The sequence below is a fragment of the Sinocyclocheilus rhinocerous genome, unplaced genomic scaffold, assembly GCF_001515625.1.
Source record: "Sinocyclocheilus rhinocerous isolate Xijiao unplaced genomic scaffold, SAMN03320098_v1.1 scaffold1219, whole genome shotgun sequence".
NCBI classification, from domain to species: domain Eukaryota; kingdom Metazoa; phylum Chordata; class Actinopteri; order Cypriniformes; family Cyprinidae; genus Sinocyclocheilus; species Sinocyclocheilus rhinocerous.
In genome coordinates, this window is record NW_015634012.1 from 772,545 (window position 1) to 798,620 (window position 26,076).

A 26,076-nucleotide genomic window follows, 5' to 3' on the forward strand; every position below is an offset into this window, starting at 1 on the left:
AATAAAATAACATACAATTTTGTGCAGAATACACTTATTTGTCAGCCTATCTCTCTTTCTTTCAGTAGCGGAAATTTAAATGTGAGATTCTGGAAACTAAATCTAAATTTAGCGGGAACGGTTGGGTCGGGAATAAAATTATTCTAAGCGGACAGCGGGTGAACAAAGAGTGAATATAAAGCGGGAGCGGGTGGGTGCGGAATAGAACCTTGCGAAAGCGGGACTAAAAAAACAGTCCCGCGCAGACCTCTAATGTAAAGCGGCCAATCATGATTAGTTTTTTTTTTTTAATGAGTCATTTAATGGCATTTAAATAAATAAATCAACACGGGAAGTATTCAACAATATTAAAAATATTAATACAACTATTTGATCAGTGAACAGACTGAAGATGTTCTGTGGACGCTCCGCATGATGGTGAGACTATAAAAATCCTGGTCAATGATACTATCATTGTACTTAATAATTTGTCAAGGTGAAATCAAAGAGATCTTTCCAGAATGTTTCAGTTTATCTACAGCATAATGTTTATGAACGGCATCTGTGCCATGCTGTTGATTACCACACACAACAATTTCGACTCATCCCGCAGTTTGTAGAAACAAACTGCGCTTCCAGGTACAAATAAGGCATGTTGTGCTATTTCTCAGCAGTCTCGCACCTCTTCCTGCATGCCACATTCGAGCAGCATGGTGACGCACGCCTCGATAGGAAACGCAATCTCCCTGCCACTGATGGCTAGATGTTCCTCTAAGGCCTTTCCATACGATGGCTTCTCTATCCAGGCCTCTGAAACACATCATGATGGACGTTAAAATGCAGGTCCCTAAAAGCTACAGAAACAAGTTTACTGACAGACCCACACAAGCACTTGAAAGCCACCACTTAACCAAACTTGTACGCTCAGGCATGAAAGTGGAAGTGGAGAGTCTCACCCTGGTGAGCTTTGATCTGTGGCAGCACACTCTGCAGAATCTCCAAAGACTTCCTGTGATACTCCGCCTGAACCTCTATGAGCTACAGCAAGACCAATAAGAGGACACACACACACGTTGTAAGGTATTCCAACCAAAATGACACACTTCACCTTTAGTGCCCAGAGGTACTTGCCGTTTGAAAGTAGTTTGCATAGTCTATTTCTTTGGCCATAAAGTTGTACATGTCCGCTGATAACTGGTCCTACAGAGAGGAAGACATGTAGGTCTAAGTTATCACAAATATTTCAAATTTCTAATAAAAAAAAGGCAAAAACATTTTGAGATGGAGACTATTAAGTAAAAGTAACATGTTAGTTTTGCTTTGCATTTGGTTAAGGTTTTAATTAAATACGGAAGAAAGAGTGAGAGGAATCGTCACCCTGCAGATCTCCATCCGATTGGCCGTCTCCTCCATTTCCTCTCTAAGGGAATCACCCTTGGCTCCGCCCTGCTGCACATTACTAGGGTGACTTGTAGACTTGGATGACTGTTGCCACCTAGAGGTCAGGAGGACCAATGACACGGTCAGAGCACAATGTGTGCAATGCAGATCAAGGGATCAACAGTAACATTGCTTGTAGTCCATACCGTGTCCTTGCAGAATCCATGTCCAGGACGAGTTTGGCTAAATGTTTTCGCTGTTTCTGAATGTTCGGAATTTCCACCTAAACAGCAAACCGTGTCCATATGAGAAGCAATACAACCTTCATGCATTAAAAACTGCAAGCACTTAGGGATTAGCTTCCAACCCTATAAAGTCTACTGTATCATATTTGATACGCAAATTTCTAAGGCCTCTAAATTATGAACATGATCAAAACTTTGCTGAAAAACCTGCTGTACACAATCTACTACATCCCTTCTGTCACCTGATTGATAGTTTATACTTTTTAGCAAATAAAAGTCCTTTAAGTAAAAATGTCCCCCATCAGGTTGTTGTACACATGACTTTTGGCTGTGAAATATTTACAGATTTTTTATAAAGTAAATGTAAGAATAATTTTTATATTTTTAATATTTCAAGATAAACAATTTTTTAATACATCAGGCATTTGATGAACATTTGTATGTACATCTCTGAATTATCATTGTATTACATTGCATTATATGTTTTTGTCCCATAATAAAAACTACAGAGCTTTGATAATAAAACTAAGCATTTAAATATCATATTACGGTACTAAGACTTATTATATTATTGGGAGATATACAGTGACAATAGACATTTATATGCATTTTATGTAAGTAGTCTGTAATACTGTTAGAAAGATTTTACTTTGTCTAAAGGTTTAATAAACTATTCAATTAAAAAAAAAAAAAAAGAAAAAAGATTTTTCTGACTATTATTTCATATGTCAGGCTTTATATGGTTACATGCAGATGAAAAAAGGGCACAATATGTGTATTACAGTGTAACTTTGAAAGGAAAAACATGCTCACCTCAGCCAGCACATACAGAGGCTCCACAACATCTCTTTCAATCTGAAACTCAAAGACGAGCAGCTCTTGGGCCAACTTCTCCTCTGACTCACCACAGAGCTTCAGCATCTTGCTACAGAAGGAGACCACAGGTTAGCCAAAGCAGTCAACCAAGTCAGAGCTGCATCCTAATTCACAAACATCTTGGTGAATATCATGAAATAACTCAAGAGCTTGAATGTGTGAGAAACAACTACCCATAGTTTTTTATGTTGACATCAAAGGCTGTGTGCCTAATCAAATTCTATGATATTTTTGGTGCTATTTCATCTGTCTCTTGGTAGAAACTATCCAAATTAATTTGATGCAAACCAATGCAGGTTGCATGACAAGAGACATTTAGAAACCAAACTTTGACCACAAGAAGTCTGAATAAGGTTTGTCAGGTTACCATGATCCCATTAGCCCCTGCTGGTAGGTTGTAGTAATTACACCACCTGGCTGGGGGAAAAAAAGCATCTTTCTTCTGCTTCACTAGGTTTACTGGCAGATTGCAAACCAGTTTAACCCTTAAATGCATACCTCGGGTCTTTAATGACCCAGGACGTCATTCACTACCCTCTCCCTCCTTCATTTTTTAAAGTTAGACTTCAACTTTCTTAATATTCCTCAATCTATTCATTTTAAACAATATAACAAGAAAAAAGCATATATATAAAAGTATCTATGTTTTCTGATTCATTTTTTGTAAAAAGTGTTTAGGGTTGCTACCCAGATAGCACACGTACGTCTACAAGATGTCTGTTAAAGCTCGCTTCATCTGGAAAGCATTTCGTTTTACATGCATTCTAAATCATTAACATCTTAAAGACATTTTCTAAACATCTATTTGACATCTGATCGGAAACATCCTATAGGCGTACTGCAGATGAGCAAACACTCAATACAAAAAAAATACATCTTGCAGAAGTCATATAGACGTCTCTGTGATGTACGTGTGCTATCAGGGTAGCAACCCGAGGGATGTAATAGTGTAAGCATATTTTTCCTGCGCAACAATAATTAAATATCTGATGAATCAATAAGCGCATCTTTATTCCTCAAGTCATTGAAAACAATAGTTTTGAGAATATGGTTGAAATCGCAAATATGAGCCAGATAATGACTGGGTAAGTGGTGGCTGGCTGCAGTATAAGTCATAAACCCCGCCCTTTCCATGCACTAAATTAAATTACACTTTAAGTCAATTTTTCTCAAAGATGGTGTCCATCATTTTAAGTAGTTCTTGTCACGCCGATGTATGTTCAAGTGTTCGGTTTTCTGTGAGCTTATGATTGGGTCTGGGAATGTTTGGGCGGGACGTTTATACTGCGACTCCACCTCACGATCACTACTGCACAGACTCGGGCTCCAAATGACGTCATTGGCACAAGATGACAGTGGCCATACCGGGCCATCACTTTTCTATAGTGGAAGGAAGTGGACACATCTTTTTTTTACGGTCTATGATGGAAATATTTTCCAGTCTGCCACAGTGTTGTTATTGTTAACTAATTAAAAAATTTGATTTGTCTTGCCCAATTTAAGTGCTTGATTCACCCTTTTGTCTGCTTTTTCATTTCTGTCTGAATTGGTATTATAATACAATCAGTATTTTTGCTAAAATATTACATGTCTGAAATAAGTGAAGGCTAAGGAGTGACATATCACTACATTTTTGGCATCACTTCCTCAGATCATCCTGGAGCCATTTGTATTGCTACCACTTTTTAGTGTACACTGACGTCCCATCTGTTAATTTACCATATTTTCCCTTTTTTTTCAATTTTAAGACATTTACTTGGAAAGCAAAATCACATTCTGAAAAAAAAAAAGTCATAAAAAAATAAGTCATAATTCTTGTTTTCTGAAAAAAATTGTCAAAATTGAATTTATGCTTAAAACAAGGAAAATATCTGGAAAATAAACTACATTTAAAGTGAAAACAACTTTATTTTTTTTTACCTCTCTAGCAGATATTTTATTCTTGTATTCCAGTAAACAAAACTTCATATCTCATGTAATTTTCTTTTTCAAGTAAATGTATCTTGATTTAAGAATGTTTAGATATTTGTACTGGAAAATGAGACAAAACAAATACTGAGAAAATCACTTTTTCCATTGTGAGTTTAAAAGCATAATTCTCCATTGATGCCCATCTGGTTGTAAATTAGGATGCAGCCCAAGGGAAACCGTTTGAAAAATCTGATTCGACGTCAAAATATAAAGACAAACTCACCCAAGAAGAGAGTCGTCTCCTAACACAGCTGCTCCCTCCACCATACATTGAGCAAGTATCGTCAGGGGCAACTTTTTCTGTGTTTAGGGAAAATCACAATCAAATTGTTATGAGAGTAATTCATTGCACTGCAAAAAACTGAAGTATCTGGGGTGTGAGAGTTGACATACCGAGGGAGATTTGACTGATCTCTTGTCTAAATCAGTGCCTTGTTGTCCCTGCAGACAGGCGGTCAGCTTCTTATGTGTGCTATGAGAGACCTGCTTTACCAGGTCTAAACGCTTCTCCACCTGAATGCAAAATAGACACATGTGAAACATATGAGCAGTGTAGTATAAATATAAATATATACAGCTTGTGTACGCAGTTGTGTTCACACTGATCTGATTTCATCTCACCTGCAGCAGGTCTTCACTCAGTACCTCTGTTTTTTCTGCCCTGTAATATAGGAGAGAGCAGGCATTTGGGTGTTGCACTAGCAAGAGGCTGGATAATTTAGCTAAACACACTTTATGGGAGCACCTTTACCAGGGGAACTACTATAAATCCCTTCCGTAATTAATTAAACGCAAGCTTTATAAGACACTTTTATGCAGAAACACATGCTCTGCAGATTTTTGAATGGATTTTGAAAGCAACCTCATAAAATGTGATAATTGATTTGAGTTGTAAAGTCAGTTAAAAATAAAAACAAAGTTAAAAAAAAAGTTAAATGTCATTATCAAATACTACAGGGTCAGTATGTCTTTTTCTTTTAAGAAATTAATACTTTTATTCAGCAAGAATGCATTAAATTTATCAAAAGTGACAGTAAAGACATTCAAATAAATGCGTCTGTTGAACTTTCTATTTATCAAAGAATCCCAAAAATGTATAATGTTTCCACAAAAAATATTAAGCATCACATCTGTTTTCAACATTGATAATAATAACAAATGTTTCTGAGCAGCAAATCAGCACATCAGAATGATTTCTGAAGGATCATGTGACACTGAAGACTGGAGTAATGATGCTGAAAATTCAGCTTTGCCATCACAGGAATAAATTACATTTTAAAATATATTCAAATTAAAAACAGCTATATTAAATTGTAATAATTTTTCACATTTTTACTGTTTTACTGTATACGTGTCAAATACATGCAGTCTTGGTAAGCATACAATATGTATTTCAAAAGCATTAAAAAATCTTACAGACTTCAAACTTCTGAATGGTAGAGTATATCTAAATTGTTTCAAAATACATACGACTTTTTGACACAAATGTCAACAAAACATAAATTTTGCTTTGTTTTATATATATATATATATATATATAGAGAGAGAGAGAGAGAGAGAGAGAGAGAGATAGATAGATAGATAGATAGATAGATAGAGATACACAGTGTTTGGGGTAACGCATAGTAATAAGAGTTATGTAGTCAGATTACTTTTAAGTAACTAGTAACACATTACTTTTTTAATTTACAATACAATATCTGAGTTACTTTTTTTCAAACAAGTTATCCCTTTTTACTAACAGTGTCTTTGCTGCTGACCTTCAATGACCTCCAATACAACCATACTAAGAAGCAATAATGACTTTAGAGAAACTTAACTTTTGTGAGACTGTAATTTTTAAAACTTTCTTCTCTTACGTCCTTATTCTTCATGCAATCCAGAATGGCAGAACAGCTGAAAGGTTTGTTTGAGCTTTTCGAATTTACATTTCCTTCAGCCTGAGGCTTATTCATGTCACTTCTGGCGTGAAAGGGCTTTTACATTTGTCAAAAATAGAACTTTATTTATATTAAAAACAAACAAGCAAGCCCAGCCCAGATGAGAAAAAGGAACGCAAAAGGAACGCAACACATTACTTTCTATAAAAAGTAACTAAGTAACTTAATACATCTAATACATCTTGAACTTCTAAAAGAAACCAGCTACTAAAACAAAATGATCACTGGTTCTTCCCTTATTAACATTCTGTCATTTGATACCAGGCCATAAAATGTATCTTGCCTTGAATACTGAGAATATCATAAGAATAGCAAATCAACAGCTCCTATATAACTGGCTGACTGAGTCAAAATCTTTGAGTAATTCAAATGTCGACTTCACCCCCTCCAGCTCACATACATTCATGAGCTATGAGAAAATCAATGAAAACAACTTTCACGATGCCCTATGAATGCACCATATTGAACTCTGGCCATTACATATTCATGATGAATCACAGCGAGGATGCAGAGCAGTTCTGTTTCTGCTGAGCCTCAGATAAGCAGCATGACCCATATGGTGCTCACATACATACAGAAGAGCAGGTTGCCATGGCAGCAAATGCCCAACACGAATGAAAATAGACACCAGCACATCTCCTTCCCATCCACGATGACTATGACTTGTTAAATTGTAAAAAAAAAAAAAAGGGTCTTGATGTAGAAAGAGGTGCATTTTATATCCAAGGCAGAGACCTCAGCGTGCTCGTTTAAAAGAAAAAAGGCAATTTTAGAAAAATTATGTAAGAATACAAGTACTGTACATACACTTTGACTTTCCTGAGAAGCCTGACAGTAAATACTAAATGACACTAACATTTTGTTAGGCTGCACTGAACAACAAAGTACTGGGGCCTTGATTTTTTTTTTTTTACTCTTGTATTATGACATATAACAATTGTCATATAACTATTTTTTATTTTTTATTTTATAAACTGTAAACCAGGATTATTATAGTTAAGTAAAGCCATTTCGTTACATGAAATAAAATAAATGTAACTGAAGTAAAATTATATATATATATATATATATATACATATATACACACTCTCTCTCTCTCTCACACACACACACACACACTCTCTCTATATATACTAAATATTATATTTTTACTAAAGAAAAATAATATAAGCTATATAAACATTAATAATTCAAAATATAAAAATGTTAATGAATATTATAATATTGTGCTGTGAATATTATAAAGAATATTGTAACTATTTCTTAACATTAAAAAAAAAAACATTTTAATATTTTGATTAGAAAAATTGTGGAAAAGTACTTCATCAGTGTGCATCACAGACATGCGTGAACTGATAAAAAAAATACGCCTTCAATGCAGTGCAAGCTTTGACAGGAAAAACATCTGTCGAATGCTTAAATGTAAATTCCTTCAGAGGGCAGCTGAGAGAATCTGACATAAAATACATCAAACAATCTTTAATGATGAAATATGAGGTTCATATTGACCCACAAACATCATAATCGTAACAGAAATTTGGTATGTAATAGAAATTTTGCATTTTCATGACCCTAAGAAAGAAAAAGTCACAAAATAAAAAAAAAGCATCACTGGTTAACCAGTATTTCCAACAACAAAAATGCATCAAACTGACCTGCAACATAATCTTGTATTTCTGCAACAGTGAGAAAAATCATATTTAAAGTAGTTCATATTGTTTGGCCACACATCAAATGTTTATTTGGAAGGCTGCTAAATTTGATCCAAAATTAATTAAATCAATATTTGTAATTAAATATTTAATTTAAATGATTTAATATTTGAATAATTACTTAAAATTGAATACAACATTTATTTAATATTTAACTAAATTATATTTTAATTAAATAACAAATAGACTGCTGTTATATGTAGGATTAAGCCATATTTAGTGACAAATAAGTAGAATTAAGATTTTTTTTTTCTTTATCATTAAGCTTCACTCCAGGGTCTCTGCAGTTTAAAAAAGGTCATGTGTGACTTTTAAAAGTCTAAAGCCTTGAAATATTCCCTCCACTCCCATTTTACACATTTTAGCAGTAATTAATAAAAGACTATCATCCTAAACAACATTTTTCAAGGCATTTTGCCCTTACTAAAATCAGTGTGCTGGTTTTCCTTGTGTTGGTGACTCATCACTCAGTCTGTCTGTACGCTTTGAAGATGTCATGAAACAGACCATATTGACTTGCCATATAAATGTCCCTATAGTCTTACTGTGTATGATTCATCAGTGCACATTATTATATAGACAAAAAGTGTTTGCTTTCATAATCTTTCTTAATCAAAAATCTCTGCAATGTCTTTTCTCGTCTACTGACGTAATCAAGTCTGTGTGAGAAATAATACTACCGGTATATATTGAACAGTTCCAACTATACATTGTGATTAGATGAGCCACACTCATAGCCATTTTAAACTAACCAATAAATGAGCAGACATACTACATGAATGAGACAAGATGCTACACCGCATGCCAATCATAAACAGCCTACACTTAATTCAGTTATTACATTTCCCACATTTAAATAATTATTGAACAAAGGTGTCTTTTTTGCCATAAAATGACTGTAATGCACAGACTCTAAAACAAAATCAGTGTTATGAAATTCTCAATCTCCTGTTTTTGAGCAGCAGCATCCTCCTGTTTCAGGTTGGTTGATAAAAAAAAAAAAAAAGTACCGAAACCCAGGCTGCCTACAACAGATGCTTCAAGCTGAACCGCTCTCCTACACTGCAAATTTCACAAGGCAAAGACAAATGCAAACAAGCGGCCTGGCAGAGAAGAACAGATGATGCATGTGAATGACCTAGTGCTCAGTGAGACAGGCCTGCTGGGGCCGGGCCAGAGATGAGGCACTGACCGGGGACTTCAGAGCCCAGAGTGTCCCGCACACATCTACTCGGCCCGTCAGGAGACTCACCAAAGCTCTCCTCCAGTCACTCCTCATTCCTGAGTATTAAACTTCTGAAATTAATTCAGTGCTTAACATACAGATTATTTCAGCTGTGCTCTTTGGAAACCTTTAAAGACATTTCGAAATTCAAATCTTCCCTTGGACTGATGGAATGTTTGCCATTCATAATTACTTCACACATTCCTGCAGGGAAATGACGTCAAGACAATGCTGATTGGCTGAAGTCGTCACAAGAAAATACAGGGACAATTTTGAAAAGCTTTCATGGGGATAGATGCTGTTTTGCTGCCGGATAGTGTAGTTGTGGCTAACTGCCCATGCTAACCCGTCAAACCCTGAACCCTTGACTGACACTAGAGGTCTTCACAGTCTGGTCCACTTGGATCTGAAAACCCAAGGTCTTCCTGAGACCCATGCAGGTTCGGGTTGAGAACAACATAGTCTTATGGAAATTCGTAACTATTTCACATTTTGGCGAAACAGTGGTTGATATGAATTTTTCAGATTCCATTCTTATGTTTTCGTCGACCTGCTTACGCCCAATCTGACAGTTAGGTTTAGAGATGGGGAGCTTCATCTTCATTTTCGTACAAATCTCATTGTATGAATTCACATGAAAATGCCATAAAATAGTTATGAAATCACCTCCTGAAATCAGGTTGGTTGAGACTGATATTAATAGCCTCAGGTCATTTCAAATAAAGGTGCTTTATTTGGACCTGAAAAGCCCTCAAGTCCTATAAAATATGCCAACTTTTCATTATTCTTCTGGGGCATTTAATAATATTTTATTAAAACAAATGCATATTTAATAATGCTATGACAACGTTACTAAACCCCTGCCTCTCCGTTTTCTGATTTCATGAACATCATGGAAAGCTGCAATTGAATTGCTCAATTAATCGATTTATCAGTGAAATACTTGACAGATTAATTTGATCAATAACCAAAGTATTCATTACTTGCAGCTCTAATTGTTGCCATACTAAACAACTATATGTGACCCTGGACCACAAAACCAGTCTTAAGTCGCTGGGGTATGGGTCAAAATTATAGATTTTTCTTTTATGCCAAAAATCATTAGGATATTAAGTAAAGATCATGTTCCATGAAGATATTTTGTAAATTTCCTACTAAATATATTAAAACTTAATTTTTGATTAGTAATATGCATTGCTAAGAACTTCATTTGGACAACTTTAAAGATGATTTTATCAATTTTTTTGCACCCTCAGATTCCAGATATTCAAATAGTTGTATCTCAGCCAAATATTGTCCTATCCTAACAAACCATACATCAATGGAAAGCTTATTTATTCAGCTGTCAGATGATGTATAAATCTCAATTTTGAAAAATTGACCCTTATGACTGGTTTTGTGGTCCAGGGTCACATATATCAAATATTAATTATATATCAAATATCATAAACAACAGGTTTATTGTGTATAAAAAAAATCATTTTTATCAAATTTATTGATTAATCAAAAAATAATTGACAGATAAATGGAATAAATCACAAAAAAATAATAGTTAGATGCAGCCCTAATAGTTGGTATCTATCAATTATAGAAACCCGCCTAAATGTAGTTGATGTCAAAATATCTCAACTACATCAAATAAAAAACAATAATAAAAAAATAATTGAGTACATTTTCATGTTGTTTTCTCCCAAAATAAACTTGTGAAAATCCCTGGAAAAATAGTTTCGACATTAACAAAGAACACATAATCTGGCAACATGTGTAAAAAAAAAATAAAAAAATGTAGACAACAAGAAGTGTTATGAAGAAGGATCTGTCACGTTGGACTTGAGTTGGGTTTTTCTTTATTAAAAAATTTATTTATGCATGATGGGTTCAGGTAAGAATCTAATACACGTCTCTCTAATTCCTAGAAAACTGAGTGAATGAAATCTCTGCCATTCAGGTCTGTTATGAGCACTGTCCAATCCCAGCCAAAGAATTACAAACTCAGTCGGTGCACACGCCACTTCCTGTGTGAGTGGGCTGGTGCCTGACACTGAGGGGACCGCAGGAACAATGTATGTGCGGACGGCCCTAATCACAGACCTCAGAACAGTCAGGACAGCGGCCACACAGACTCACACCATTTCTCCTACCCATTTCCTGTCCTGTCTGCAAAACCTCTTCCTGCAATTGTGACTCGAGCAGAGCCACGCCGCTGCTGGGCCGATCCGAATAATAGCCTTTCTACTGCTTTTATTTAAAGACAGAATGAGACTTTATCACTGCAGAGAAGAGTAGTGCTGCTATCGGGGCTCTTATCTGATGCCAACAGCCCTGTGGTGGAGGGATTGTTTTTGCCATCTGTTCCTTGGCTCCACTTCTTCCTCCATATTATTTCAAGCACTTCGTCAGGCCTACAACAGTTGGCACTTTCCAAGAATAGGGTACAAATTAGGGCCTGAAACCCTTAAAAAAAAAATAATAATAATTCAATTGGTCAGTGAAAGGTGCTCAAACTAGATATTAAATGAGCTGTTATTTATGCACTCATTTTTTCAACCATGCATTAAACAGTCTGTGTAAAGACCTAAATGCCACTTCAGAAGCGCTTCTGTGCCATCTTTGCTGTGTAAATTTGGCATAAGACTAAATGCTTTGTACTAGTAATTAATACACTTATATTGACCTTAATTTCAGTGGCTAGAAAGTGCAACAACAGAATATGTTAAATGACCGTTTTTTTGTATATTGTTTTTTTATATTAAATAGTGATTTCCGCAACCAAAATATTTGTTTGTACCGAAAATAGTAGTTTTGGAGGACCAAAATTATTGACCTTAACAGTTATCATTTCTCTGATGACATGTTTTGACTGTTTCAGCATCTATTTCATGCACACATCGTGGATGCACAGCTGTGCGGATGCACTTTCCTGTGGGAAATAGTTTGTTTGCTAGAATAGTTTGTTTGGCTGCTGTGCATGCAAGCTGAAATACTGAGAGGTGGATTATCGAAGAACTTGACTATGACTGGTTTGTTATCAGTGAAAACAACTCCCTGAACAGCACATCGAGGTCAATTAGCCAAATTATTTAAACTTAATTACCAAAAATGTATTTTTGGTTCGAGTTTTAGAGTAAATAAAAAAAAAACATGTTGGTGCATCTCTAATATTAAGGCTAATTTAATGATAAATAGCAGTTTATCAAACATATTTAATGGCTCTAACAACAACAACCAGCTTCAAATGCTGGATTGATTAATGCTTCAAAATGAAGTAATGGAGCCAGTGCCCTGCATTTGCGGAAAGTGCAAGTTTTTCTGAAGCTTCAGGCATCCTTTTAAAGAGCAACAGAAGGACAATATACTAATAATGTACATACTAGGCAAGAGAGAAAGGTTACATTTGTGTGTTTATGACTGAATATTGCATCCAAGCAGTCTCTAAAAGTCTCATATAGTGGGATATCAGGACAGTTATCTGGGGCATCACACACAGAAGTGGACCACCTCTTTCTTAAGGATGTTCTACATGCAGCCAGAGAATATTATATGGAGAGCTTGTGAGCAAAAAATAAGAAATTTTGTCTGCCTGGCAAAAGACTGAAATGCCAAATATGGAAATTAACAGGTGTGTACACAGCGCTATGAACACAAACAAACAAACAAACAAAAATCCATGTTTACTGGTATTTTACACCATTATTTTTTTTCATCCCGATATATCCTCCACAGATCTACACTCATGGTAGAGAGAGCAGAGCCGCTGTGGGTCTGTCATCCTGCATGTGTGCAAACAGCCCTTGGCAGTGAGGCAGAGTAAGGGTGTCTACACACTATAGAAAGCTCTGCTGGAGCCTCTGATGGAAAGAAATCAGCCACAACATTAAAATCACCTGACAAATATAGTTTATGCCCCTCTCGTGCTGCCAAAACAGCTCTGATGTGTCGAGGCATGGACTACACAAGACCTCTGAACGTGTCCTGTGGTATCCGGCACCAAGATTCTTAAGGCCTCCATGGATAGAATTATATATATATATATGAACTGGTGTCCATAGATGCTCAATTGGACTGAGATCTGGGGAATTTGTAGGCCAAGGCAACACCTTGAACTCTTTGTCATGTTCCTCAAACTATTCCTGAACAGTTTTTGCAGTGTGGCATTGTGCATTATCCTGCTGAAAGAGGCCACTGCCATTAGTGAACACCATTGCCATTGTGAACATGGTCTGCAACCATCTTTAGGTAGGTGGTACGTGTCAAAATAACAACCACATGAATGCAGGACCCAAGGTTTCCCAGCAGAACATTGTCCAGAGCAAAACACTGCCTGCATCAGCCTGCCTTCTTCCCATCATTCATATGCTGCAATTTCTTCCTCAGGTAAACAATGCACACGCACTAGGCCATCCACCTGATCTAAAATAAAAATTGATTCATCGAACCAGGCAACTGTGTTCCATTGCTTCATGGTCTAGTTCTGACACTCCCATGCTCATTGTAGATGCTTTCAGAGGTGGATAGGGGTCATCATGGGCACTCTGACTGGTCTGCAGCTATGCAGAAAACTGTGTGTTCTGACATCTTTCTATTTTGGCCAGTGTTAAGTTTGTCAGAAATGTGAGCTATAGTAGCTGTTCTGTGTGATCGGACCAGACGAGTTGGCATTCGCTCCCCACATGCATCAATGAGTCTTGGACACCCATGACCCTGACGCCGGTTCACTGGTTCTTTTTCCTTGCAGGTACTAAACACTGCATACCGGGACACCCCACAAGACTTGCCGTTTTAGAGATGCTCTGACTTTGACCCTCCTCAAAGTCCCTCAGATCTTTTCAAAATATGGCCAAGAACATGTATTAAGAAAGTATATTGAGTCAACTTTCTTTCTTATCCACTTCTGAATTAGAATTTTCTCCTGCTTTTGTTTCACTTTCACAGAGTTCACAGAGTTTCACTTTCACAAACACTTGTGCACTTCCTCTGCATCTGGAAACCAGTGGTGTGTAGACACCCTAAGATTGCGAGAGACTGATACCCGGAGGAGTCCAGCAGGCAGACATATCCATCCAAGTGAAGCCATCCTACTCACTGGGCGGCTACACATGTCTACCGACTCTGCTTCAAAGAGCCATTAGAGCCTGACAGGTAGTCATTCCCCTGCTGCCATGTCTCGGACAGAAGAGCCCCAGAGAGCCAGCAAGATGACAGGAGCATATGTTTAAGAGGACACTTGAGTGTCTCCCACAGCCTCCAACACAGGAGGCCAGAGGGGACTGTTACCAGAAACAAGATCAAAGCCGGGGATCTGTATCAGCATGGATCTTTACAGAGAATATCTGGGATATCTGACGTGCATCACGTCAAGCGCCAATTGCATTCTGGACAGGATAGGATTTAAACCCAAACACTGTGGTCTTATTGACCTCAAACATAGCCAGGATGTGGAAGGAAGGACGTAGTTTGTTTGTGTGATTATTTGTAACTTATATACTCTGTAAGACATGGCCTACATATCAACTTTATTAGAAGTATATAAATAGAGGGGTCTCTGCTTGTTATCGTGTGGGTAGAGTCACGTAAAAGCACTTTGAGACAGCCATCTGTCACCATTTCTCTGTACTTTACGTAACACGTACAGAATTGAGATGCCTGAACCTGAAGCCTTAAAGAGACAGTTCACAAAAAAGGACAATTATATCTTTCTATACTATTTCAAATGTGTATGATTAATATTTGTTTCTTTGTTTTCTTTTGGATATGAGAAATAAAATACATTTTGCACCCAAAATAATTCATGCTGCTTTTTGACTACTTTTTGCAGCTTCGAGCTTTGGTTAAAAATTCTGTTTTTGTGCTCCATGGAAAAATAACAGAATATGGACATGACATTAACTACCGTTCATAAGTTTGGGGTCAGTTAGAGTGACAGTAAAGACATTACATTGTTACAAAAGATTTCCATTTTAAATAAATGCAGTTCTTTTGAACTATTCTTCAAAGTATCTTGAAAAAATGTATCACGGTTTCCACAAAAATATTAAGAAGCTAAACTGTTTCAACACTGATAAAAATAAGAAATGTTTCTTGAGCAGCAAATCAGCATAGAACGATTTCTGAAGGATCACGTGACACTGAAGACTGGAGTAATGATGCTGAAAATTCAGCTTTGCATTACAGGAATAAATTACATTTTTAAATATATTCAAATAGAAAACAGTTATTTTAGATTGTAATAATACAGAATTACTGTTTAAAAATGTTTTTTTTTTAAATATATGCAGCCTGTAAGTGTAACGATAAAAAATAGATAGTTTGCTACATTCTAGCTAACCTGAATCATTAGCTATATTAAATGTTTCATATGTTTGCTTCAGAGGTGGAGATTTTCACTTAATTTTCACTTAAAAAGCTTTGTTAGATTCATTCGCTGATTTGTTCAGTAGCTGAACGAAGGTTACATCAGTACACCTGATGCAAAGGAAGCAGTGAGTGACTCCTCAAAATGAGAAAGTATGTATGAGAACATTAAAATATGAGCAATATAACAAAATTCAAGATCAAATAGTGTGTAAAGCACTTGTTTTTCTAAAGCAATACTGTTTTACTGTGACACCAGCAGATCTCTTTTCCCTCCCTTCAAAAAAGAGAGATGAAACATATCATGCAAGTGAACTAAAACGATTAATTCACTTCTTAAAGGGGTCATATGATGCGATTTCAATTTTTAACCTTTCTCTTTGGCGTGTTACAAGCTCTTGGTGCATAAAGAAGATCTGTAAAGTTGCAAAGACTAAAGTCTAGCAGCAAATGACTCATTTATAATGGGTTTTAATGTTTTTGTCTCGTCGCTCAGGCCGGACAGGGAGTCACAGTATGGTAGGGGCGTATAATTTCCGTCACACGCTTGAGAAATTCGGCCAATCACAACGCACTGGATAGCTGGCCAATCAGAGCACACCTCGCTTTTCAGACCGATGAGCTTTGTAAAAATCGACGCATTTCAGAAAGGCGGGGCATAGAGGAGAAACAATAATGTACAGTATGTGGAAAATAATGCGTTTTTTTAACCTTAAACCACATAAACACATTTCATTACACCAAATACACAAAATAATGTTCTTTTTAGCAACATCATATGACCCCTTTAAAATATTTGCTAAAAAAAAAATGCTGATTGTAACCAAATCACTACTAGTTTGCTGAAATATTGGGATGCAACAGCACTATTCAGCACACACAGTTTCACAAATCAAATCATAAGCATATACATCATAATCATATACAATTGAAGACTTTAGAGGATTTTCTACAATACATCATATCCTATACTCCCATTATGTTAGGTTTCTTGCACCAACAATAATTTAATTCTATATGAGCATTTTCCGACCTCTCTCTGACTTTTAAATAAACCGCATGTTTTTGCTCATGTACCTTTAAGACTTCTGTGTAAATGATCTCTATTATGTTCACACTGTGGATATCAAGCCAGGCCAAGTTCTGAATACTGAACAGGCACTGATATGTGAACGTGGGCGGTCATACTGTATGTTCACATGCTCTTGGTTGTCAAGGCAATACTTTTTTTCTCCTCTCCATAAAAGATGTGTGTGGAGTGGGAAAGGAGCTTTGCATTTTGATTGTCAGAGTACGTCTACATAGTACATCAATACTCATATATTTCAAAAGAGCCAAGAAAATCCTATTTTCCACGATATGTCCCCTTTAATAAGCTCCTCAAAGCTCCTGCCTTTAACCCCAGGGGTGATTTTAAGACTTCAGCCTTAATGATGATGTGGCTCAGAGGAACATTTTTTGCTAGAGGTCACACTTGCAATTTGTCTGTATTCGACCAGGCTGGCATTTTACCTCCCAGCAAAGTGCAGTTATATAGCGGTTATTTATTGGAATTGATGGTTCCATGAAGAACCTTTAACATCTGTGGAATCTTTGCATGGCACAAAAGGTTACATATAGTAGAAAAAAGGTTCTTTCGATTATTAAAAATGGTTCTTTTGAGAACTGTTCACTGAAAGGTTCTTTGAGGAACCCAAAAACGGTTCCTTTGTGGCATCGCTGCGACCTTTATTTTTAAGAAAAATGGTGCAGAGGAAACTGGCTGCTCAAATTCCTCCTCCTCCTCCTCCTCCTCCTCCTCCTCACTCTGCACCTAAGATGAGTATATCTGATCTAGAGAGAGTAATACACTCCTATCCCACTGTGCCGCCCACTCTCCCTCTCACACAAGAGATGCTACATTTTAATATCTGGGAAACGGAGAGAAAGAGAGTGTGCGAGAAAGAGGAGCAGGAGGAGGCCTGGAGCGTTGGCGGTGACCTGCATTTTCATGCGAGACCTGCTTTTATAGGATCTCTATACAGAGTATATTTATGAAAATGTCTACATCAAAATGCAGCGTAAGACATAACCGCTATCCTAAGATGATAAGACTGAAGGACGGGGAATGACACAAAACAGAGAAACCCACTTACTGGGGCCATGCAGTGAACTAGGTCACCACTCTGTTAAATATGCAAGAATAACTGCAAGGAACACACACACACACACACACACACATTCTGAAACATCATTCATTCAAGGAGTGTAAAATCTGATTTATAAAAATAGCATTGAACCGTCCTGTCCCTGCATACTCAGATTAATATAATCTGAGTAATCTATAATATTATAAGCATAATAGCATAACTCAGATTATTTAAATTTAGAAGAATCTGATTTGAGTTCATATTGAAATCATGATGTATCTTTGCAAATTTGAGAACCATTTGAGAAGTTATGAGATCTCTTCTGACCAAAGATAAATGACAGATATTTTCTTCCGTATTATGATTCTGTAAATCTGAGCAGAATAGCTTATCGGGAAAAAAAAATGGACGGGGACTTGTTCCCATCCATTGGTTGTTGATTGGATGGAGGCCGATCTGAATGCGAGCTTGTGGTTGATTGTATGAAAGAGGTGGAGTTTAAAGGGATAATCTACCCAAAAATGAAAATTCAATCATCATTTACTCACCCTCAAGTTGTTCCAAACCTGTATGAGTTTCTATTCTGTTGAACACAAAAGAAGATATTTTAAAGAATGTGGGAAACCAAACAGTTGCTGGTAGCCATTGACTTCCACAGTATGAAAAAAAAATACTATGGAAGTCAATGGGTACCGTCAACTGTTTACCAACTTTCTTCAAAATATCTTTTTTTGTGGATCTTGAGGTTGAGTAAATGATGAAAGAATTTTCTATTTTGGGTGAACTATCCCTTTAAGCAGACAAAATGATCAAAGAACATCACCAGAGAGAAGTCTGTCGTTTCACTGGAAGATCCAGTTATGTTGATTAAACATTACAAAGTCAATAAAAAAAAAATTTAACCTATGCATGAATGAATCATTGACAATAAGAATAATAACATGCATTTACAAATGGATCTGAATTTTCACGCCAACATTAAAGTGCTAGAAAAGAACTGAGATATTAAAAAACATCTTCAAAGTGACTTTTCTTTCTTATGGTTAACACAGCTCTAAAAGTTGATTATAAGGCTGCGCTGCACATAACACAAATTAAGTCCCCTAACAAATAATATGTGGCCATTTAATTACAGCATATTTCTGTAGGGTGCATTTGGACCTTGGATGCTAGAAGCACAGGGCTCTGCTTTGTCTTTTCACCTTCCTGAAATAACAGGATGTAATTACCAATATCAAGTAGGCAGCAGATGAGCAGGCTTTAAAAACCAAGATGCATGGTTACTAGGCAACCAAATGTGAGATTCCTATATCATTAACTGCCAAGACAAAGTTCTGAAAAAAATGGACAGTGACAGTGAGATGAATACAGATCTGGAGGGGGAATCTGGCCTGAGGAACAAACAAAATGTAGCTTTAAATGAAGAAGGATTAGCCAGATCTGCAGCATTTAACAAACCAAGGGGAAACAGACTAATTTATTGTTAAAATTATACAGTAGATACGGTTTCAGGAAAAAAATGAAACAAGAACTGTTGAAAAAGTAAATATTGTAGAGATATAGAGCTTTTGAAATGAGTGTGGATTGCGTAACTCGGTTAATTTAAACTTGAAAGAATATTTGAGGACAATTTGAGTTTATATTGAAATCATAGTGTATCTATGCAAAATTTGAGACATTATGATATCTTTTGACATCCCAAAGAAGACATTAAATCACTCTGGTGTCTCTAATATCATTTTAAAGCAAACCCCAATTATTTTTTAGATATTAAAGTTATTTTAATATTATAAATTATACAGTATTATAGTATTTATTATTATTTTGAATTATCTATTATTTTTATATTTTCAGTTTTCATTTTAGTTTAAGTTTCAGTCATTTAGTTATGCACTTTTTTTTCTTTAAGTTTGTTTTTGTATTTCTGTTTAGCTAATTTATTTTAGTTTATTTTTATCATAATAAATATATTAATGCAACTTAAACTTATGTTATTTCAGTCAATTACCAAGGCAATATTTCAGTATAATAATAATTCATTTTTTAAGTTTTAGCTTTTATGTAGCTTTTTTTAGCAGTTTTTTTTTTATTTAGCTTTATTTACCAAAATTTAAAAAACATCTTAAATTCCCAAAAGCAACTTGTAATAGTTCTAGTTTTAGTTAGCAATAACAACACTGACCCCAATATCTTGAATATTAATCAAGCGTCAAACACAACAAAAGTACCTGAAAAGTGGCCTGGATCAACTCATGATTCCTATATTTTTTTCTAATTACATTTAGGACTATGATAGTGCTGGTAAATGGCTTCATATGCAGACTATACATGATATTTGGCCAAAATGTGAAGAAGCCTGCAATATCAAGACTCAATTTCAACTGTTGCCTACTTGGTTAATTGTTTGTAATTGCAAGATTATAAAATCTTTTTGTATTGCCAGCACTAATCAGTCAGCAGCTGTAATTAACCATTTCATTTCAGTAACTGTATAATGTTGAGAAGCAGCTACGCTGACGACCAATGTAACTTTCTGCCACTCAGCGATCTATCTTTTAGTAGAAACTCCTGCAAAGACCAGAAAAAAGAACACTTTTATCAAGCCTTTACATCTATGAGTAGGTAATACCTCGACTCTGCAGTATGCAAAGTTTCTTTTTTGCCTTCTTGGTTCCTCCATTGCTTCAATAACTGCTCATTGAAATACGTGACCATGTTTTATGCATTTAAGAACTTTCATAATTCAAAAAGGCATCTTAAAAAACATTCACGGTCACTTCAGGGATCCAAGGTGTTACCAAATGCTTGTGCATGTTCAAAAATACAAAGAAATTGTGCACAGAACATGTTGTGCTTTTAGTTTTAAAAAGCTATTCTTTTTCCCCTCTAAATTTATTGCAATACAAATAAATACGCAATTTGTGCACATGCAACTTGAGGCATGCAAACTATGGTTAATGGATGAGGTTCAACCGTCTGAACAATTTTATCACCAACAAAATATGCCCCCGCTGTGGCCTGCATGATCCTGAAGCCCTCAAGAACAGTTAGCTACCGGAGGAGGGCAATTTAGCAGTTATCTAAATCATATGCTCTGTAAGTGCTCAGAATGAGCGAATGAGAAATGTATGAGTCAGTCTAATAATGAGCGCTGCTAATGCAGGTAAGAAAAGTCCTGCAGAGTCTTGAGCGGTAGTGACATCTCCCTGATTCAACCAAACATCCAATCATGCAAGAACTCCTGACTGAGAAAGCCTTCTTACGTCTCAAGAACCAAGTGATCTGAACAGCTCATCACCACTAGAAAAAAATGAATCACATGCTCAAAGTTGATGCACAAAGCTGAAGTTCTTGTGCACGGCCATGAAAACAAGAGAAGTGGAGAACAAAGTTTCAGGTGACTCTGATATGGCACTTCATTCACACAGAACCATTACAACTTTGAATAAAAGCGACATTGCATTCAAATCAGTTCATGCATTCCCTGGGAATCAAACCCATTTACTTGCCGTTGTTAGTCTCATGCTGTACCGTTTGAGCTTCAGGAACGCATCCTTACATTTGAAGGCGGCACTGATCCATCTTAAATTGGCAAACCAAAGCTGGTTTAACACTCCAGATCAAATTGGGATGCGCTGATGCCCAGAGCCTAAGGAACAACATCCTGTTGTTGGAGCTGCCAAACAGAAAAGCTCTGAGCATGAATTACTGGGTATATTGCATGTCTTTGCACTGCTATGCTATTGACGATACACTGAATCATTGCATAATCTGTAATCACATTGTGACTCACAGCATCAAAATGGAATCAACTTGGCTGGTAAAACTGGCCAACAAGCGTAGTCTGGTGATGCTGGTTGCCCAAGGTAATGTTGGTTAAAGGTAGGGTAGGTGATTTCGGAGAGGCTAAAAATAGCAAGCTAGCTTTGAAACCATAAGATCCCCTGCAAATCACTCTCCAAAGCCACGCCTCCTCCAAAACACATGAACGCGCACAGACAGACCAGAGGCTAACCAGCCACACAATGATAGATGGCGCTGGTGAAGGATTGAATGCAATGCTGTCAGATTACCTCATGTCTCATTCACCGTACAGTACAAAGAGCACAATATTCCAATAATAACGCCTTCCATTCTCGCTCGGTCTGCAATGGTGTAATGGAACGCGCTGATGACATTTCATATCTGCGTGAACAGGGTGAATGGAGGTAAACAAATACATACGTTGACAGGCTGGTAGAACAGCCTATCGTAGCCCTCGGACCGAAGGTTATGATTGGACGAACATTTTATGGTCCTATGCCTTCCACAGACGATAAAAATACATATAAATACATTTAGACCACTTAACTTAGTGATTGCTGTCGGGATGTGAAGAGACTTTCAACCAGCATAACAAAAACTGTTTTTGAACCAAATCACCCCTAAGCCAGTACTTTAGTTTCTCATACTGTGGACCAACATCTATAACACAATGAACGTACTGGTGACAAGTAGGGCTGAACGATTAATTGCATTTGCGATAATATCGCGATATGAAAAATTTTGATTTTTCAATCGCAGAGGCTGCGATTACACGGTCACGTGACACGCGAGAGTAAAGAGGTGTGTTCGACTTGAAGATCAGATCGGTGTATGACATCAAAGTAAGGCGAGAGAAAGCATAAGGAGACGTCCGCGCTCTCTTATAGCTTTCCAAAATCGTTCAGCCCTAGTGACAAGCTATGATCATTTTTTTTCAAGAGGACTGACATAAAATATTTAATACCACAAGGTACAAACAAAATACCCTTAATGTTAGTCCATTTTGCGGCCCCTTTGGTAACTCCCTCAGCAGCTATTTTCTATATACTGTAGGTAAGAGGTGTCAACCGACATTCCCTGTGTCAACTTGAATGACATAAGATTTAACAATAACATCAACTTTTAATTATGGAAAATTATGCTATCATAAGCTATAGTTCTTTAGCTGAAATCAGGCTAAAAAGCTTAACTGATCAACCCAGGTTCATTGGAAAAATGTGCCTGTGTTGACATTTCTTCAAAATGGTATTACTTTGCTGCTTGCTTGTTTTTTTGTGTGTTTTTTTATGACACTTTGAAAATGAAATGTTCAGTGAGTGATGCTAAAAATGTGTTCAGTTTTAACCAAAACAGACAAACGAGAATCTTTGAATCTCACTGTTTGTTGTTGTACCTATTGCGGCAGTTTGGAAATGAAATATCTGGTAAGTGGCACTAAAAGTTAATGCTCTATTGCATTTGATAGTGTTAACAAAAGCAAAAGTGACATAAAAACACATTTGCTGCATCAAACATGCCATTTTAGCTTGCTTCTATAAGTGTTTGAGCTCTTTTAGTGTGCTTCACGGGAGCTTCGCAAGTACATTGCTGTACCAGGTGAGCTACCGAGCAAGTTTACTATCTCAGAAAAGCCAAACATATGGTGCTGGTTATGTGACGCAAACATCAACATGTATGAGTTATCTCAGAGAAAAAATATGCACTATAGTAAATTTGTTTTGAGGTCATAAGATGGCATTGTGCAAGGAAGAGTGTGAAAATAAATTTTTATTAATTCATAATTTGCCCCTATAATCATAATTTGTGTGAAAAGTAATAAACGTTATTGGTGTTTTACTGCCGCTAGAGCTCATAGTGGAAAGAAACAACAATAATAATAAGTATAATAATAAATAAGTTCAAATTTAACAGTTTAATTCTGCTTTCTAATCACTGGTTGGAAATCAAATAATTAATCATACTTCCTTTCTTACGGCTGCCATATTGAGTGTTACACTTTTCCACAATCATCTTTTATAGTCCATTCTTCATTATACTGTGTCAAGTATTACCTCATTTCAATAGTTATCATTCAGAAGGAATGCGCTCTGACACAGCCTTGAGAAGTCTCACACATTCCCATGAACAAACCCATCACTGAAAGCAACAGTCTCTGGCTGCTCTGTAACCCTAGTCAATCTGGGTTCGATTTGCAACTGCAAATGATTGCTTGTGGTCAGAAAGATGTCATGAGAATCCTGTGTGCCAACGGAGCAGTAATGTATTCCGGCTTGAGTGTGTGTTTTCTGAGCCAGGCAGAGGGGCGAGACAGATTGACATAGACAACGACAGCGAAAAAGGACTGTCCATTCCAAACAGTGGATACGTTCGGGTAATTGGACCGTGCATTAGAGAGGGGCCGCCTGCCCTTAATTGCTCTACAGACATCTATTACTGCACAGCAACGAATATAATTTCAAAAGGCCTGGTCTTTGGAACAAGAGCATGGAGTGTGAGAGAAAAGGGAGGAAGAGAGAGAAAGACAAAAGTGGAAAGTGTGCTGGTGGCTACAAGGACTTGACGCTAGAGGTCTCAGCTAATATGTTCAGTTCCAGAATGTTCTGGAATCTGTAGAAAGAGTCATGTTGTGCTATATTTATCAATTACACTTCAAAAATGCTTTCTAATGTCATCACAGAATTCATCCCGAAGGTCTGCTTTGAAAAGACAGAAGAATTCTTAATTGAAGCCTTAATTCAGAGAAAGGCTGAGTACTGATAGACCAGTCATCTAATCATTTGTCCATAGATTGGTCTATAATTTCCTATATATTTGTCCACCAATGAGAAAAGCTGCTGTTACTTTGAAAATGGGAACTATGGGAAACGTTTAGCAGTGACCTTGCACTGCCATAAGGCATAGCGAGTGACACAAATGAATAACATTATGAATATATGTTGAAAAGTTTGGGGTCGTAAGATTCTGTAAAATACAGTAAGAACAGTAATATTGTGAAATATTATTACAATTTAAAATAACTGTTTTCTATTGTAATATATTTAAAAATGTAATTTATTCCTGTGACGCAAAGCTGAATTTTCAGCATCATTACTCCAGTCTTCAGTGTCACATGATCCTTAAGAAATCAGTCTGATGTGCTGATCTGCTACTCAACAAACATTTCTTATTAACAATCAATGTTGAAAAAAAGTTGCACTGCTTCATAATTTCGTGGAAAAGGTTTTCAGGATTCTTTGATGAACAGAAATTAAAAACAAACAAACAAACAGCATTTATTTGAAATAGAAATCTTCTGTATCATTAAAAATGTATTTACTTTCACTTTTGATCAATTTAATGCATCCTTGCTGAAAAGAAGTATTAATTTCTTTAAAAAAAAAAAAAAAAAAACTGACCCCAAAATTTTTAATGATAGTGTAAGAATATGAATATTTTGCAAAAATAGAAATAGATTCAGTCATTCAGACATATGATATTTATTTTTAGAATTACTTATAGTCTATAGTTTTCTAATTGCACCATCTGGTATAATGTAATCCGGACCTTGGTCAATTGTTTATTTTTGAAACAAAAATGTTCAAAAATAAAATTTGTTCTCTGATGACTGATTTTCTGTTTAAAACTCCTCATATGAGTGTCTGCATATATAATTCAGTTTAGACAGTTTGCAAGAATGTTTAGCATCCGTGATATGAAAATGATCGCTGCGAGACGCTGGCGGAGTGAACGAGGCTCGAGAGAGTTGTGAGTGAGGGCGTGGGCGCAGATCCAGATCCAGCTATTATACTCGCCTTTGGACTTGTTTTTTCCACTTAATTTGACACTTTAGAAAGTTAATGAAGTGGGACGTTGCAGTTTAGGTTTAGCAATATCTTTATCTTATTTTATTTGCAAAAGATTAGAAATAATTTCAGTTAATTTTTTTTGGTTTTTATTTGATTTCATAGCAATATCTGGCAACACTGAAGCACAGTAGCATTTAACACTACACAAATCTGTAGAACAAGTAGGCTACAGAATGAAATGAAATATGCAAATACTAGTCATGAAGAAGACTATGCCATTTCATTCAGTATTGTAGTTACATTTTCACAAAGTCATGCTAAAAACATCCATAAGAGCACTTATCATTTGTATAGCAATGGTTATTAATGAAAGCTTGCATGAAAAATAAACAACTGATAAAATTATCCACCCCTAACCTACAGTAAAATATAAAAAAATTCTGATGCAATAAATATGGTATAATTTTTCATCCCTCCAAAACAGAAAACATCTTTTACAAACATCTACATGTCTGTCTATTTTAAAGTGTTTAGTGTCAATAATGAGTTTTATTGGGGTTATTATAGCACAATTCTTAACCCCACCCCAGACCTCATTTTCAAACCCTGGTTACGGCCATGAATCTAGTATACTTTTTTTTTTTTTTTTTTTTTGGGGGCGACTTTATGGCGCTAAAAA

General features: G+C 36.2%; 1 protein-coding gene across 1 annotated transcript in view; it reads right to left on the bottom strand.

Annotated features, from left to right (window-relative positions):
• LOC107744979 (rho GTPase-activating protein 44-like) overlaps positions 1-26,076 on the bottom strand; it is a gene marked incomplete at its 3' end in the record, with an annotated part of 51,900 nt that overhangs the window by 18,265 nt on the left and 7,559 nt on the right. The window contains exons 2-10 of the mRNA XM_016558813.1: positions 5,073-5,112; positions 4,845-4,964; positions 4,675-4,751; positions 2,418-2,529; positions 1,566-1,642; positions 1,357-1,474; positions 1,111-1,179; positions 936-1,017; positions 662-789 (exon numbers count right to left, since the gene is read on the bottom strand). Of these exons, the coding sequence (XP_016414299.1) occupies positions 662-789; positions 936-1,017; positions 1,111-1,179; positions 1,357-1,474; positions 1,566-1,642; positions 2,418-2,529; positions 4,675-4,751; positions 4,845-4,964; positions 5,073-5,112 (823 nt within the window). The remainder of the gene's footprint in view (positions 1-661; positions 790-935; positions 1,018-1,110; positions 1,180-1,356; positions 1,475-1,565; positions 1,643-2,417; positions 2,530-4,674; positions 4,752-4,844; positions 4,965-5,072; positions 5,113-26,076) is intronic.